This window comes from Hyperolius riggenbachi, chromosome 12, assembly GCF_040937935.1.
Source record: "Hyperolius riggenbachi isolate aHypRig1 chromosome 12, aHypRig1.pri, whole genome shotgun sequence".
In the NCBI taxonomy this organism is placed as follows: Eukaryota; Metazoa; Chordata; class Amphibia; order Anura; family Hyperoliidae; genus Hyperolius; species Hyperolius riggenbachi.
In genome coordinates, this window is record NC_090657.1 from 70,797,588 (window position 1) to 70,809,914 (window position 12,327).

The 12,327-nt window shown below is 44.7% G+C and overlaps 1 protein-coding gene and 1 long non-coding RNA gene across 2 annotated transcripts in view; one reads left to right on the forward strand and one right to left on the reverse strand.

Annotated features, from left to right (window-relative positions):
• LOC137542039 (uncharacterized) overlaps positions 1–8,454 on the forward strand; it is a 713,380-nt gene extending 704,926 nt beyond the window's left edge. The window contains exon 10 of the long non-coding RNA XR_011025333.1: positions 8,033–8,454. This is a non-coding gene — a long non-coding RNA (uncharacterized lncRNA). The remainder of the gene's footprint in view (positions 1–8,032) is intronic.
• Positions 1–12,327, reverse strand: part of LOC137542031 (fer-1-like protein 4) — a 262,988-nt gene that overhangs the window by 147,904 nt on the left and 102,757 nt on the right. Inside the window, exons 9-13 of the mRNA XM_068263629.1 lie at positions 10,566–10,697; positions 7,419–7,481; positions 4,327–4,411; positions 2,999–3,158; positions 1,671–1,854 (exon numbers count right to left, since the gene is read on the reverse strand). Of these exons, the coding sequence (XP_068119730.1) occupies positions 1,671–1,854; positions 2,999–3,158; positions 4,327–4,411; positions 7,419–7,481; positions 10,566–10,697 (624 nt within the window). The remainder of the gene's footprint in view (positions 1–1,670; positions 1,855–2,998; positions 3,159–4,326; positions 4,412–7,418; positions 7,482–10,565; positions 10,698–12,327) is intronic.

Consider the following 12,327-nt stretch of genomic DNA (forward strand, 5'->3'; position numbering starts at 1 on the left):
TGTCACTTCTCCCTTACTTCCCTTGCCCATCATAGGCAGCTAGTAGCTACAGGTGTCCCTTATCATTAGGTAGCCAGATGTACCTTCAGTATGAAGTAGCTAGTGGTGCCCCCAACTGAAGGGATATCTCGTTAGTTTAATGCCGAGAGATGGGTGAGTAACCTCTCATTTATACTCTGCATAGGAAAGGAGGGAGGGAGGCACTTGGGGCGGAAAGTGAGCCACCTTTCCATCATCAGGCGCCAGTAGGCACGTTCCTACAGTGCGCTATGGAAAATCCAGCCCTGCGGAGGGGGAATAGTATTTCACACCACCAGGGATTTGAGTAGCAGCAGCAGGGTGAGCCATAAATCGGCTGACCCTGCGCCCAGCTCACCGGCGGCATACATTATTATTTTATTATTATTATTATTTATTAGATTTATATAGCGCCAACATATTACGCAGCGCTGTACAATACATAAGGTTACAGACAATTATATCAGGGGTGACAGGACAATAGATACAACAATACAGGTAATAGCAAAAAGATACACAACACAATGCAGACAGTAGTACATACCAGATCATAAACTGGAGTGGTAGTGGTAACAAGTTCCAAATTCTGGGTAAAGTGCACACAGTCAAGTATGATACACAAGGGGAGAGGGCCCTGCCAAAGGCTTACAATCTAGACAGAGGGGTTGGTGATACAAAAGGAGGGGATGCAGCAAGAAGTTATTGGCAGAAAGGATTAGGGCAGTGTTGAGTTGATGTAGGCCTCCTTGAAGAAGTTTTTTTGAAGGTGTTGAAGGTGGGAGCGAGCCTGATGGGCAGTGGGAGAGAGTTCCACAGGATGGGGGCAGCTCTAGTGAAGTCCTGCAGTCGTGCATGGGAGTGCGAGATGTGTGGTGTGGTTAAGAGGAGGTTGTTGGAGGAGCGAAGTGGGCGGCCAGGTGTATATCTGCTGACCAGGTCAGAGATGTAGCTTGGTCAGGACTTGTGTATGGATTTGTAGGCCAAACATAGGACCTTGAAGCTAATTCTGAAGTGAATTGGAAGCCAATGAAGGGATTTGCGTAGGGGAGTCGTGGAGACAGAGCGGTGAGAGGAGTAGATGAGTCTGGCTGCTGCGTTCATGATGGATTGTAGGGGGGCTATGCGGTTTTGAGGGAGGCCTGACAGGAGGGAGTTGCAGTAGTCCAGGTGGGAGATGATGAGGGCATGGACAAGGAGTTTGGCAGTGTCTGGGGTCAGGAAAGGCCGGATCTTGGAGATGTTGCGTAGGTGGAAATAGCAGGCTCTAGCTACGGTTTGGATGTGGGAGGTGAAGGAGAGGGCTGAGTCCAGGGTGACACCCAGGCAGCGGGCTTGTGTGGTTGGATGAATGTGCCATTGACAGTGACATAGAGGTCAGTGGGGGGTGAGGCAGCACGGGGTGGGAAGATTAGGAGTTCAGTCTTATCCAGGTTTACATATTCACACACTAAATCTTGTCATGGCTTTTATTTTGCACCAACGTGATCCTGTGTTGCGCTTAGCTGGTTTTAATTTTCTATGTGCAGCAGAATTATTTGAAGCTCAATGACCCGGCCCTAATCTTAACATTTTAGTAAATTAAAATATTAACTAAAGAATTACAACATCTGTTTAGAGCCAGGCTGACATCTTATTAAGACTTTAAACCATACCTGCTGTCCAGAAAAGATGACCTGAACATACGGGTCAATGAAAACCTGCTTGTCCCCTATTATCTTGGAGAAACTTCCCATGATGCCCTCATTCATGCTGGGTAGTCCTTCCGCTTTAAAGATTTTAATGCTGACCCTTGACCATGGCCTCTCAGCGGGAATTCTCTTGGGCAGCAGTAAGTTCCTGAAAATAAAAATTTGAAGGGCTTACTACAATACAATTGGTATACATGTGGTTGTCTAAGGGCCCGTTTCCACTAGACGTGTTGCAAGGTGGAAACCGCTCCACATCACAACGCAAGGAAACTACAACCAATTCATGTCAATAGAGTAGTTTCCATTGACGCAAATTTACCTACGCAATCTGGCGCAATGCGACGCGGGGGAAATTATGGATGGCATGCTGCAGTTTTCCACAGCACGCATTCGAGTCCCCATAGCTGCCAAAGGGAAGCTGTACGACGCCGCATACGGTTGTACCGAAGACAACCGGAGGTACTTGCAGAGGGATGCGAGGCAATGCAGCCATCGCCTCGCATCCAAATCGCCAGTGGAAATGGCCCTAAAAGTGTAAGTTCAGTGTCCAAAATGGTACCTAAAACATTTGCTTTTGGTAGTAAACAAATGCACTGAAGGAAGTGAAACCGTGCAAGATGTCACCTGGGAAATGTGGGCACACCTTGCGCCACCATAGGCCGTAATGTGAATTATGGCTATTACGGTGTTCAAACAGTAATTTGGGCGCTTATAAAAGACGGAGTCCAAATTACTTTAAGAACAGCGTAATTCGGCCAGCAGCTTCTGAGTCCGAGGCGGCCTAGAGGGGAATAGTAATTAACGCCACTGGGACTTTTGCAGGAGCAGCGTGAGACATTTTCCAGCTTCACCTAATGGCCAACCGGCACCATTTTTGCATGTATGCGAAGGAAATTGCTAGATAAAGGGTGGTATGTGCTTAAACCTTTCTGGGATGAAGTCTAATTTTAGTTTGTTCTACATATGATCCATTGCAGTCCAATTTAAGTACAATTAATAGGGAATTATCCTCCCTGGGTCAGTGGCCAATATGCAATTAACTTTTTCTCTTAGGAGATAACTTTTTAACACTCTGCAATTTTGACAGTACTTACTAAAAATTAGGTGAAAAAGTACTGTCAAAATTATTTTGAGTATTAGCTTGCTTGCTGGTGGCTTAAAGGGCATTTTACTGATAAAGTATGAAAATCTTAGGAGAAAACTAAGGAAAAAAGGGAATTGCATGTGGCCCAGTTTGTTGTGTTTGCTGTCGTGGAAACAGGCAAAATAAAGTCCAAATATTCCACACTTACTTTTCAATATCGTCATTCTGGGTGCCCGTGGTTGATGGTGGTGCGGACATCGGGTCTCCTTTGGTTAGTACAGATAGATTACATTTCACAAATCCCTTTATACCTGCTCGGGTGTCCTTTGGATCAGTGATCACTGCCCACTTCTGTAGAAACCTGTGATCTAGAGGAAGCAGGTTACAGACAAAAACATTAATCAAGGGGTTTACAGATATGCTGACATACAGCTTCCTATAAATAAACTATCAGTAATTCCCTGATTCTTTTCAAGAATTGATCCCTCCCCCCATGACAGCCGCAGGCATGACCTGCCGCATGCCCCCATGACTGCTGAGCGCCTCCTCTCCTTCACTGCGGCGAGTGGCCAGCGGCTTGTGCTTTGAATGGCATGGACTCAGCTGCTGCTTATGCATCTACGTCCACAACATGCATTACAACCGCCGATTAGATATATCAATAGGATCAAGTCAATAGGTAAATTATGTAACGGATCTGCTCTGAAGTGCTGATTAATTGAATTAAAGTATATATCCTTTTATATCAGGGCTGTCCAACTCCAGTCCTTGATGGCCATATCCATGCCAGTGTTCAGGATGGACTGAGAAATGGAGACTTGAGTTCTGCTTGATGAGCCACACACTTCCTGGTTCAGTCCCATCAATTCATTTGAGCTGTTCCAAAAATGTGTGAGGACCTTGGCCTTTGAGGATCGAATTTGAACAGCCCTGCTTTATATCATTACTGCAGTTTTGTTCTTTGTTTTTTTTTTCAAATTTCTTTTCTTCCCTTGTTTGTTATCTAATTGTTTGCTATCTATTTTCAGAAATCTATACAACAATTTGTTCTGCTCTTGTGATGGCTCTATTATCTGGCATAAGTTCTGGATAATCCATTAGTGGGCCTGTGTTAAACTGGACTTTCCTCCAGGCAGAACTTGCCCATACATTAGGGGGTCAGCGGCAGATGTGGACCATAGCTTTCATTTGTCCCATAGCTTTCATTTGTCATGGCAGGACATTCTTGAATATTGGCATTGATGTGTTGGATGCTGTGTGGTCTGTTCAGTAGATAGGCAATACATTTATTCTGCAGAACGTTTTCAACAGAGGAACTTATTGCGAAGCATGTCATAAATTTAATCAGGTGAATGATTCCTAAGTCATTGATTGGTTGATGGCAACTAAGTATTACCTCAGTTTCCTGTTTTAGTCTATACTGGAAAAAGTGATCAGAAAAGAAGCAAATCAATCACCTGATCAAGTCAGTCAAATGAATTATCACCAAAGAGAATGTATGTAGACTAAACTGATCAGCTCTTTATGTTACTGTACCTGGATTGTTGTAGACAGTTCCAACATCTATCTTAAAACTCCCAAGGCGTGTCCCAAATATTGGGATTCTCTTGGCATGAACAACCTGGAAAAATGTATGATGTAGTTGTAAAAGACTTACAGTAGCAACATTAGCGGACACACAATACATTCATTTATTTAAAGGGTTACCTTAAAGTTGGCCATGCATCTCTTGACTTGGTGGCCTCTCAGCCAACCGATACGATAATTATTATCAAATCAGATGAAAATCAGCACTGCCAAGAGCTTGCCTGATCGACGATGCAACATATTTTGGGTTGAAATTGGTCGCATTTATCAATCGGACATGCTGCAAGATGTCGGGCCGGCATGGTTGATCGGGTGCGCGGTAGTAACAGCAAGCGATATCAACACAAGCAACAAATACGCCGAAACCCCCGGCACTGTTCCCCTGGTGTATTAATATGCCCCCCATGTGTATATGTATACATTTCCACTCCTTTGTCACCGATCGCGTGGTGCCCATCCATCTTCTGATTCTACCTCTTTCATTTGTGCCTCACACTGTATAGCGCTTGTGTGATGTCACACACGCCATGCGCTAAATGTCAGTGGCATGTGAATCGCAAATGGAGGAGGAAGAACCGGAAGACGGGCACCACGTGGTGGGCAACATGGGACAGGTAATGTATAAATGCACACATGCACATTTATACACTAGGGGTCAGCGCCGGATGTGGTGGACTCGGCCAATTCCTAAGAGATTTCATGCTGAAATCAATTGTGAATCGTCATGCGGTGTATGAGCAGCTGACAGATCTGTCTCTAATCAGATTCGATCAGAGAAAGATCTGACCATCATGGCTAGATGTATGGCCACTTTAAGACATGTGACAGGATGAGATAAATATGTGTCTGTACAGTCCCAATTCTACTTAGAGTTAACCCTAGTCCTTGTTCCTTCTATCTTACTATAAAGGTTAAGAAGCCAACACTCTGAGTGACAGTTTGTCTACAGCTGGATTGCAGTAGCCTAAAACTGGCCATACCCATATTGATTTTTTTATATCAATTTCTGGCCGATTCGATGACATTTGTTGGTCATCTCTTGCCCCAGCATACCAGATTGATTCACTTTTAAGCCTCATCTACATGGGTAGATGAGGCTGCCATCCGGCGGCTCGATTAGCCGCCGGATCGCCTCTGCCGCGTGCCTGCCGCGCCCCCGCTCGCCGCGCGTGCACCGCATTCGATTCCCCGCTCGTGCCCACTTGTCCCCGCCGGCGCCGCTTATCTTCCGCTCGATTCCCTGCCATTGTCCCCTCGCGGGGAGCGAGCAGGGAATCGGCGGTGCGGAGATCCTTCCTGTCGGATCTTATCAATCGAGCCGCATCAGCGGCTCGATTGATAAGGAGTATCGCGGCCGCATCTACTCGTGTAGATGCGGCTTAAGATTATGATTCAGCTTATCTATCGAACGTCTGATTGAACATGTTGGAAAATCTCCATTCAAGGGAAGCATTGCAGTAGTGGTAAGGAGATTGATGCCTCATAGCTTTGCAAACCATCAAGCAGTACAACACTTATGGTTTGATCAATCAGATTTTTGCATTTCCCTTTATTCCCAGCCTAGAAGTGCACATGCAACTGCTGCAATGTAGATGAGATGTAGTCCGTGGATGAGAGTACAGAGATGTACCTGCATCCAATGACTACATCTCCCAGCATGCATTGCGGCACACAGACACCACTCCCTAGGAAAATTAAATTGTGGCAATGTCTGGGCTCTCTGAGAAGATGGCGACCTTTATAAGAACGAGAGTGCACAGGAGCAGCCCTCTGTAGGTAAGTAATGCCGCTCGCCCCAACTCTTGCCCCTAAAGGTTACACTATTTTGGACCTGCCATATGGGGAAGGTTTATTTTTTACTTCTTGCCGCTCGCCTCACGCCAATTGGCGTGAACGCGCGGATCCCCCAGGAGCCAAATAGCGTAAAGTCCTGGGATGCGTGTTTTACAGGAGATCACGCTCGCGGTGCTCGCGCATATCCACTTGATCCACTGCTCCGTCATCAGTCCCCCAGCGGCGATCGCCGCTTTTAGACTGTTAGACCGTCTATTTACACTGTACAGCGCTGCAATCTACTGCAGCTCTGTACTGGGGACAGCCAAGTGACACGGCTGTCCCCCTGGGAGGCACAAGAGTGATCGGTTCTCATAGGCTGATACCTATGACAGCTGATCGCTGTAATTGTCTGGCGGGGGAGGGAAAAATAAGGAAATAAAAAAGGGAAATTTATAAAAAAATAAACTAAACGTACAAATAAAAAAATAAAGATCTTGGGAGCGATGAGAGCCCACAAGCAGAAATGTCTGCTTGTGGGCAGAAAAAGGGGGCGGGAGTCACTTGTGTGCTAAGTTGTATGGCCCTGCAGTGAGCCCTTAAAGCTGCAGAGGCCTGAATTGTAAAAAAGTAGCCTGGTCACTGGGGGGAGGGGGGGGGGGGGTAAGCCTATGGTCCTTAAAGAGAATCTGTACTTTAAAATTCTTACAACAAAAGCATACCATTCTATTCATTATGTTCTCCTGGGCCCCTCTGTGCTGTTTCTGCCACTCTCTGCTGCAAACCTGGCTTGTAATTGCCAGTTTTAGGCAGTGTTTACAAACAAACCAGCTTGTGATAGGCTCACATAAGCAGAGCGTGTGAGTCATACAGAGCCTGCAGGGGGCCTGGAGAGGGTGTGTATAGCTTCTATCCAATCACAAGCAGCCCTGCACATTCCAGTCTGAGTGCCTCAGCCCAGAGCCGACAGAGGAGAGAAGATTAGATCATATAACAGAAATAATACAGTCACTGTGCAAGTAGGAAAGGCTGCAGTAAGCCAGACCACATTAGAACAGGCGTAGGAACGTATAGGATAGAAGAAATAAGGATGAAAAATTTGTTACAGAGTCTCTTTAAGTGGTTAAAAAAAATGTATTCCAAATGGTTCACTTTAAATACTATATACAATAAGACTGAAATTCCACCTGCCTGGCCAGTATTAGCCGCCCTTCAAGTACAAAAAACTTCTTTGACAAGTTTAAAAAGAATGGCTGAAAAATACGTACCGCTATTTCGATGAGTTTATCGAACACAACTTCACGTGGCTCAAAGAACTCAAACAGGAAATACTATAGGAAATAAGGAAATTAACGAGGTAAATTGGTGAAAGTTTTGAATGCCTTGAACTGTTATTTTTATACACACATTGCTGTAAAGTGTCTGCTCCGCTGCCTGACCCAGATTCCTGCTTCCGAAGCCTTTTAATTAATGAAATGAGTCAGAGCAATGGCGGCCAATACAAGTATCAATTTTTCAGGATGATTTGATCAAATCTGCTGAGGCGCTGCAGCCTCCAATATGCCCAATCATTCAGCTTCTCGTGGATTTTAGGCAGTTTACCAATTGGGAGGGTAATTGGGCGTGTCAGAACTTTCAGTTGAGTGGACGAGGGAAGGAGCAACAAAGAGTTGACATACACATGGCATTTTACTACACTGAGTGCTATAATGCTAATGGGTTGATCAGTTCTTTATTCGTTTTCTATCAAAATCTAACCAAAATCCATTGGACAAAGTAGTAAAATTGCCCAGTTCATGTCTGATTGGGGAATGATTGATTCTTAGTCATATTTGGCCGTTATCAGTTTATGTATTGGCATGTCCTTCGCCCTTCTGACTAGCTTCTACTCCTCCTCCATCGAGTCAATCCTCTGCACCTCCATCATCGTATGGTACTCGGGCGCCTCCGACAGAGACAAACTCAAGCTACAGAGGGTTATAAAATCTGCAGAGAAGATCATCGGAACCCCCTCTCATCTCTGGACCTCCTGTACCACTCCAGACTGCAATCCAGAGCAGCTAGGATTGTAGCAGACTCCTCCCACCCTGGCTTCCTCAATCGACTCCCGTTGGGTCGCCGCTTCAGGACCATTGTCACCAGGACCTCCAGACACAGAAAGTACTTATTTTCCCCAAGCTGCCCTGGCCCTTAACTCAGCCACCCCCCTTGTCTAACCCCTCAAATCCAGCCAACCACACTGAGTCATGCAACTAGCGTAATATGTCTTATTCATTGTAAATTGTATAACTGTATTTATAACTGTATAACTGTTCTTGTCCATGAAGGTTTGCTGCTCTGTACTTCCAACAACAATTCTTTGTACGATTCAGTATTTGGCAAATAAAATCTATTATGATTCTGATGTATGGCTTTCTTTCATCCTAGGCGACAAAGGCCGATATTATTATTATTATTATTATTTAGTATTTATATAGCGCCGACATATTACGCAGCGCTGTACAATGTATATATATATATATATATATCTTGTCACTAACTGTCCCTCAAAGGAGCTCACAATCTAATCCCTACCATTGCCATATGTCTATATTATGTAGTGTAAGTACTGTAGTCTAGGGCCAATTTTAGGGGAGCCAATTAACTTATCTGTATGTTTTTGGAATGTGGGAGGAAACCGGAGTACCCGGAGGAAACCCACGCAGACACGGAGAGAACATACAAACTCTTTGCAGATAGTGCCCTGGCTGGGATTCGAACCAGGGACCAAGCGCTGCAAGACGAGAGAGCTAACCACTACGCCACCATGCAATTCACTTTTTCTCCTAAGGGCCTGTTTCCACTATCGCGAATCTGCATGCGTTTCCTGCATGCAGATTCGCACAGCCAATACAATTGGATGGGCCTGTTTCCACTTGTCAGTTTTCCTGAGTGTTTTTCTGTGCAGGATTTTTCTGCACGGCAGAGTCCTCAGAATTCACCTGCCTGTGGAGTGCATGCAATTTCCGCTAATGTATTTAATAGGGAAATCGCCTGTGGCTTTGGTATGCGAATTTTCATGCGAATTCGCATTCGCATGGAGATCAATGTAAAAGCACACCGGCACTGCCATGGTTAAATTCGCATACAGCGTCATCTATGCGAATTTTCATGCGAATTCGCACGAAATTCGCATACAACCGCATGCGAAATTTGCATCCGCATGCAAAATTTTACCGCGCCGATTCGCACCGCACAAGTGGAAACAGGCCCTCAGTGATATTTTCAAACGTGTCAATAAAATGTCTTTTAAAGCACCAGAAAGCAAGAAGATACTTGAAATAGTTTTACAGTAAAAAAAAAAACTTTTCCACCTACTTTTTGGTACCTTTTTTGGGTACTTTTTCAATTGCAAAGTTTTGAAAAGTTATTCTAAATAGAAGAATGATCTCCTAAGGGAAAAAGTTAACTGCATGTGGGCCAGTTTATGTAATTAACTAAGTAGTGCTTAGTGAGCATGGCAGCAATCAGGGCCGGTTTTCTGGAAAGGCCACAAAGGACTGGGCCTTGGGTACCTGCAGCCCAAGAGGGTGGCTGGACATTAAAAAGGGGCGGTTGGACAGGGAAGACAAGGATAGACATTGTAAAAGGAGGCTGTAAATGGGGAGCAACAAATGGAAGATGCTGCTTGGTGGTGCTGTCAAAGAAAGCTGTGCATGAAAGAGAGCTGCTGCTGTACTTGGATAGTACACATGGAATTGGTAGGCTGCATATGCCATGAAGGGGGGGGGGGGGGGGGGGATGGGGGGGCTTCAGATGGAAGGGAAGCAACAAGAAAGCTGACCTAGGGGCGCTAAAAACATAATAAATAGGAGTATGGATGAAGGGAACATGAACTACTACAGCTAATTCACAATACTCCGAGGGTAAACTTTGCTGAGACTATATAATGCTTGTTTTTAGCCACCACCACCACAAAATAGTGCCCGCAATTCAAGTTTTACACTGCCCTCTCCCCCCTCCCCCCCCCCAAGCACTCTATACATAACAAATGATACGGCGCACCAAAACCTGCCAAGGACAACTACAGTGTCAGAGGTGTAAGAAAGGGATGGGAAATAGCTTGTTAATGATTACCACTATTCAAAGTATCTATAGAAGTGAGTATTATGATCACAGGACCAATAGAGAGCTAATACTGCAGTTGAGGGAGGGCCCATCAGGGCCCCTCTGGCCCAAGGGCCCCGATGCCGGCGCAACCTCTGCAACCCCTATTGCTACACCGCTGATTGTGATAATTTTTCCCCCATCTCAAATTTTTGCACACAGAGTGAACAGAGGTTAAAAAAAAAAAAGTTGAGTCTAAATGAGAGTTCATCTATTGCATTTTTAAAGATAAAATAAAATTCCAAGTTGAGGATCAATCTCATACTCACCTGATTATAAAAAGGGCAGTTAGTTGATTTCTGGGTTATTGTGTGTCTTTTTTCATCTCCAATTTTCACATGTACCACCGGATCAATGTTGACCCCTATGAGTTTCTGTGCTTGTACCACTGTGACTGCAATCTGTAAACAGATCAAGATCATACTGATAGTATTTAAAGCGAACGTAAACTCTTGCACAAGAGACAAGTAAGACACAGAGAAATCACCCTGTGTGTGTTTATGGAAAACAGCCTGTCTAATTCTAATGTTTCTGCAAATAATCACACGTTTAATTTAGAGCTGTCAGCTCTGTGCCAGGTTTGTGCCGACTCTGTGCTAATATGTAAACACAGGAGGTTAACTCTTGCTGTACTCCCATGAATCCAGGAAGTAGAAACTGCAGATTTATTGCAGGAGCTCTATAAGCTGTATTTTTCTTTAAAGGTTATTATGCTGTTGCTTATCTTTTGGAGCAGAGAGGAAGTTCTGAGTTCAGGTCCGCTTTAATTCAGCAAATAACTTACTTGGACTCTTGAACATTGCTTAGTTCTTGAATGATGATGACACTAGCGACCCTGGTGTATGATGGACACTGCAAAGCTTTTGTATCAGGCAAGTTAAATTCAGATGAACGTAAAGGGCCACAATGCGTAGCGTAATTCATCAAGGGGACAGTTCGCTGAGCGTCTCAGTGACTTAATGTGATAGAACTACAGACACTGCTTAACAAACTAAGACTCCTTTGAATTAAGAATAAGCTTGCATCATGGTGGCATGGTGTCTAAGTTGCTTTCACCATCACCTTACAGTGTAGTTTGCCTTCTTACAACAGAAGGTATTAGTGATTATTCAGCTTTAAGTGAGCACCTGTAACTTGCCACAATGCTTCACTACTGAATAAGCAAATGATCTCTTTATACCCCTGATGCCAGGCTTACATCCGGTACCGCTGGTGTATAGCAAGCCTATAGCTTATTTAAAGAATCACATCAACACCACATGCAGACAGCCTGTTTCAGATTGTTGGTCCTCCTCAGTGCATGGCAGGGATTGATATGGCTGTATGGGATAATGCTTGGACCAGTACAACAGAGTACCCAAGCAGCTGGGGGTGACCCAGAACCACTAGGAAAGTATAAAGCACAAGAAGGCCAACTACACCAAGCATTGGTTTTTAGTAGGAGGGTTTTTTGGTCTCTTTTGGTCCCCTATACTTTCCTAGTAGTTTTGGGTCACCCGGCGCTGCTTGGATATTCTGTTGTACTGATCTAAGCACTATTCCATAGAGACATATCAATTCCTGCCCTCCACTGATGAAGACCAACAGTCTGCATGTTGGGTTGATGTGGCTGTGCAAAATGTATAAGCTATAGGCTTGCTAGACACCATCGGTCCTGGATGCAAGCCTGGCTACAAGGGCATAAAGAGATAATTTGCATATTAAGTAGTGGTGCATTATGGGTAACCACAGATGTTCACTTAAAGCTGAATTATGGCAAGTACCTTCTGTTTTCAGAAGGGAAACTACACTGAGTGTTGCTAGTAGAAGGGCTGTCAGGAGTCCTTTTGTGCCTGCGCAGTAGAGAGGATACAATCGGCTTGGCTATTTTCACCTAGCCCAAAGGAAAACTACTGTGCCTGCGCTGGATCCCAGAGAGGTAAATAAATCAAGTCTTGTTGGGGGATAATTGTGGGAGGATTCGGAGGAGCCAGCAGTGGATTGCCTGCAGCTACAGGGATGAGGGAAGCCTCATTGGGACCCTGAGACTTC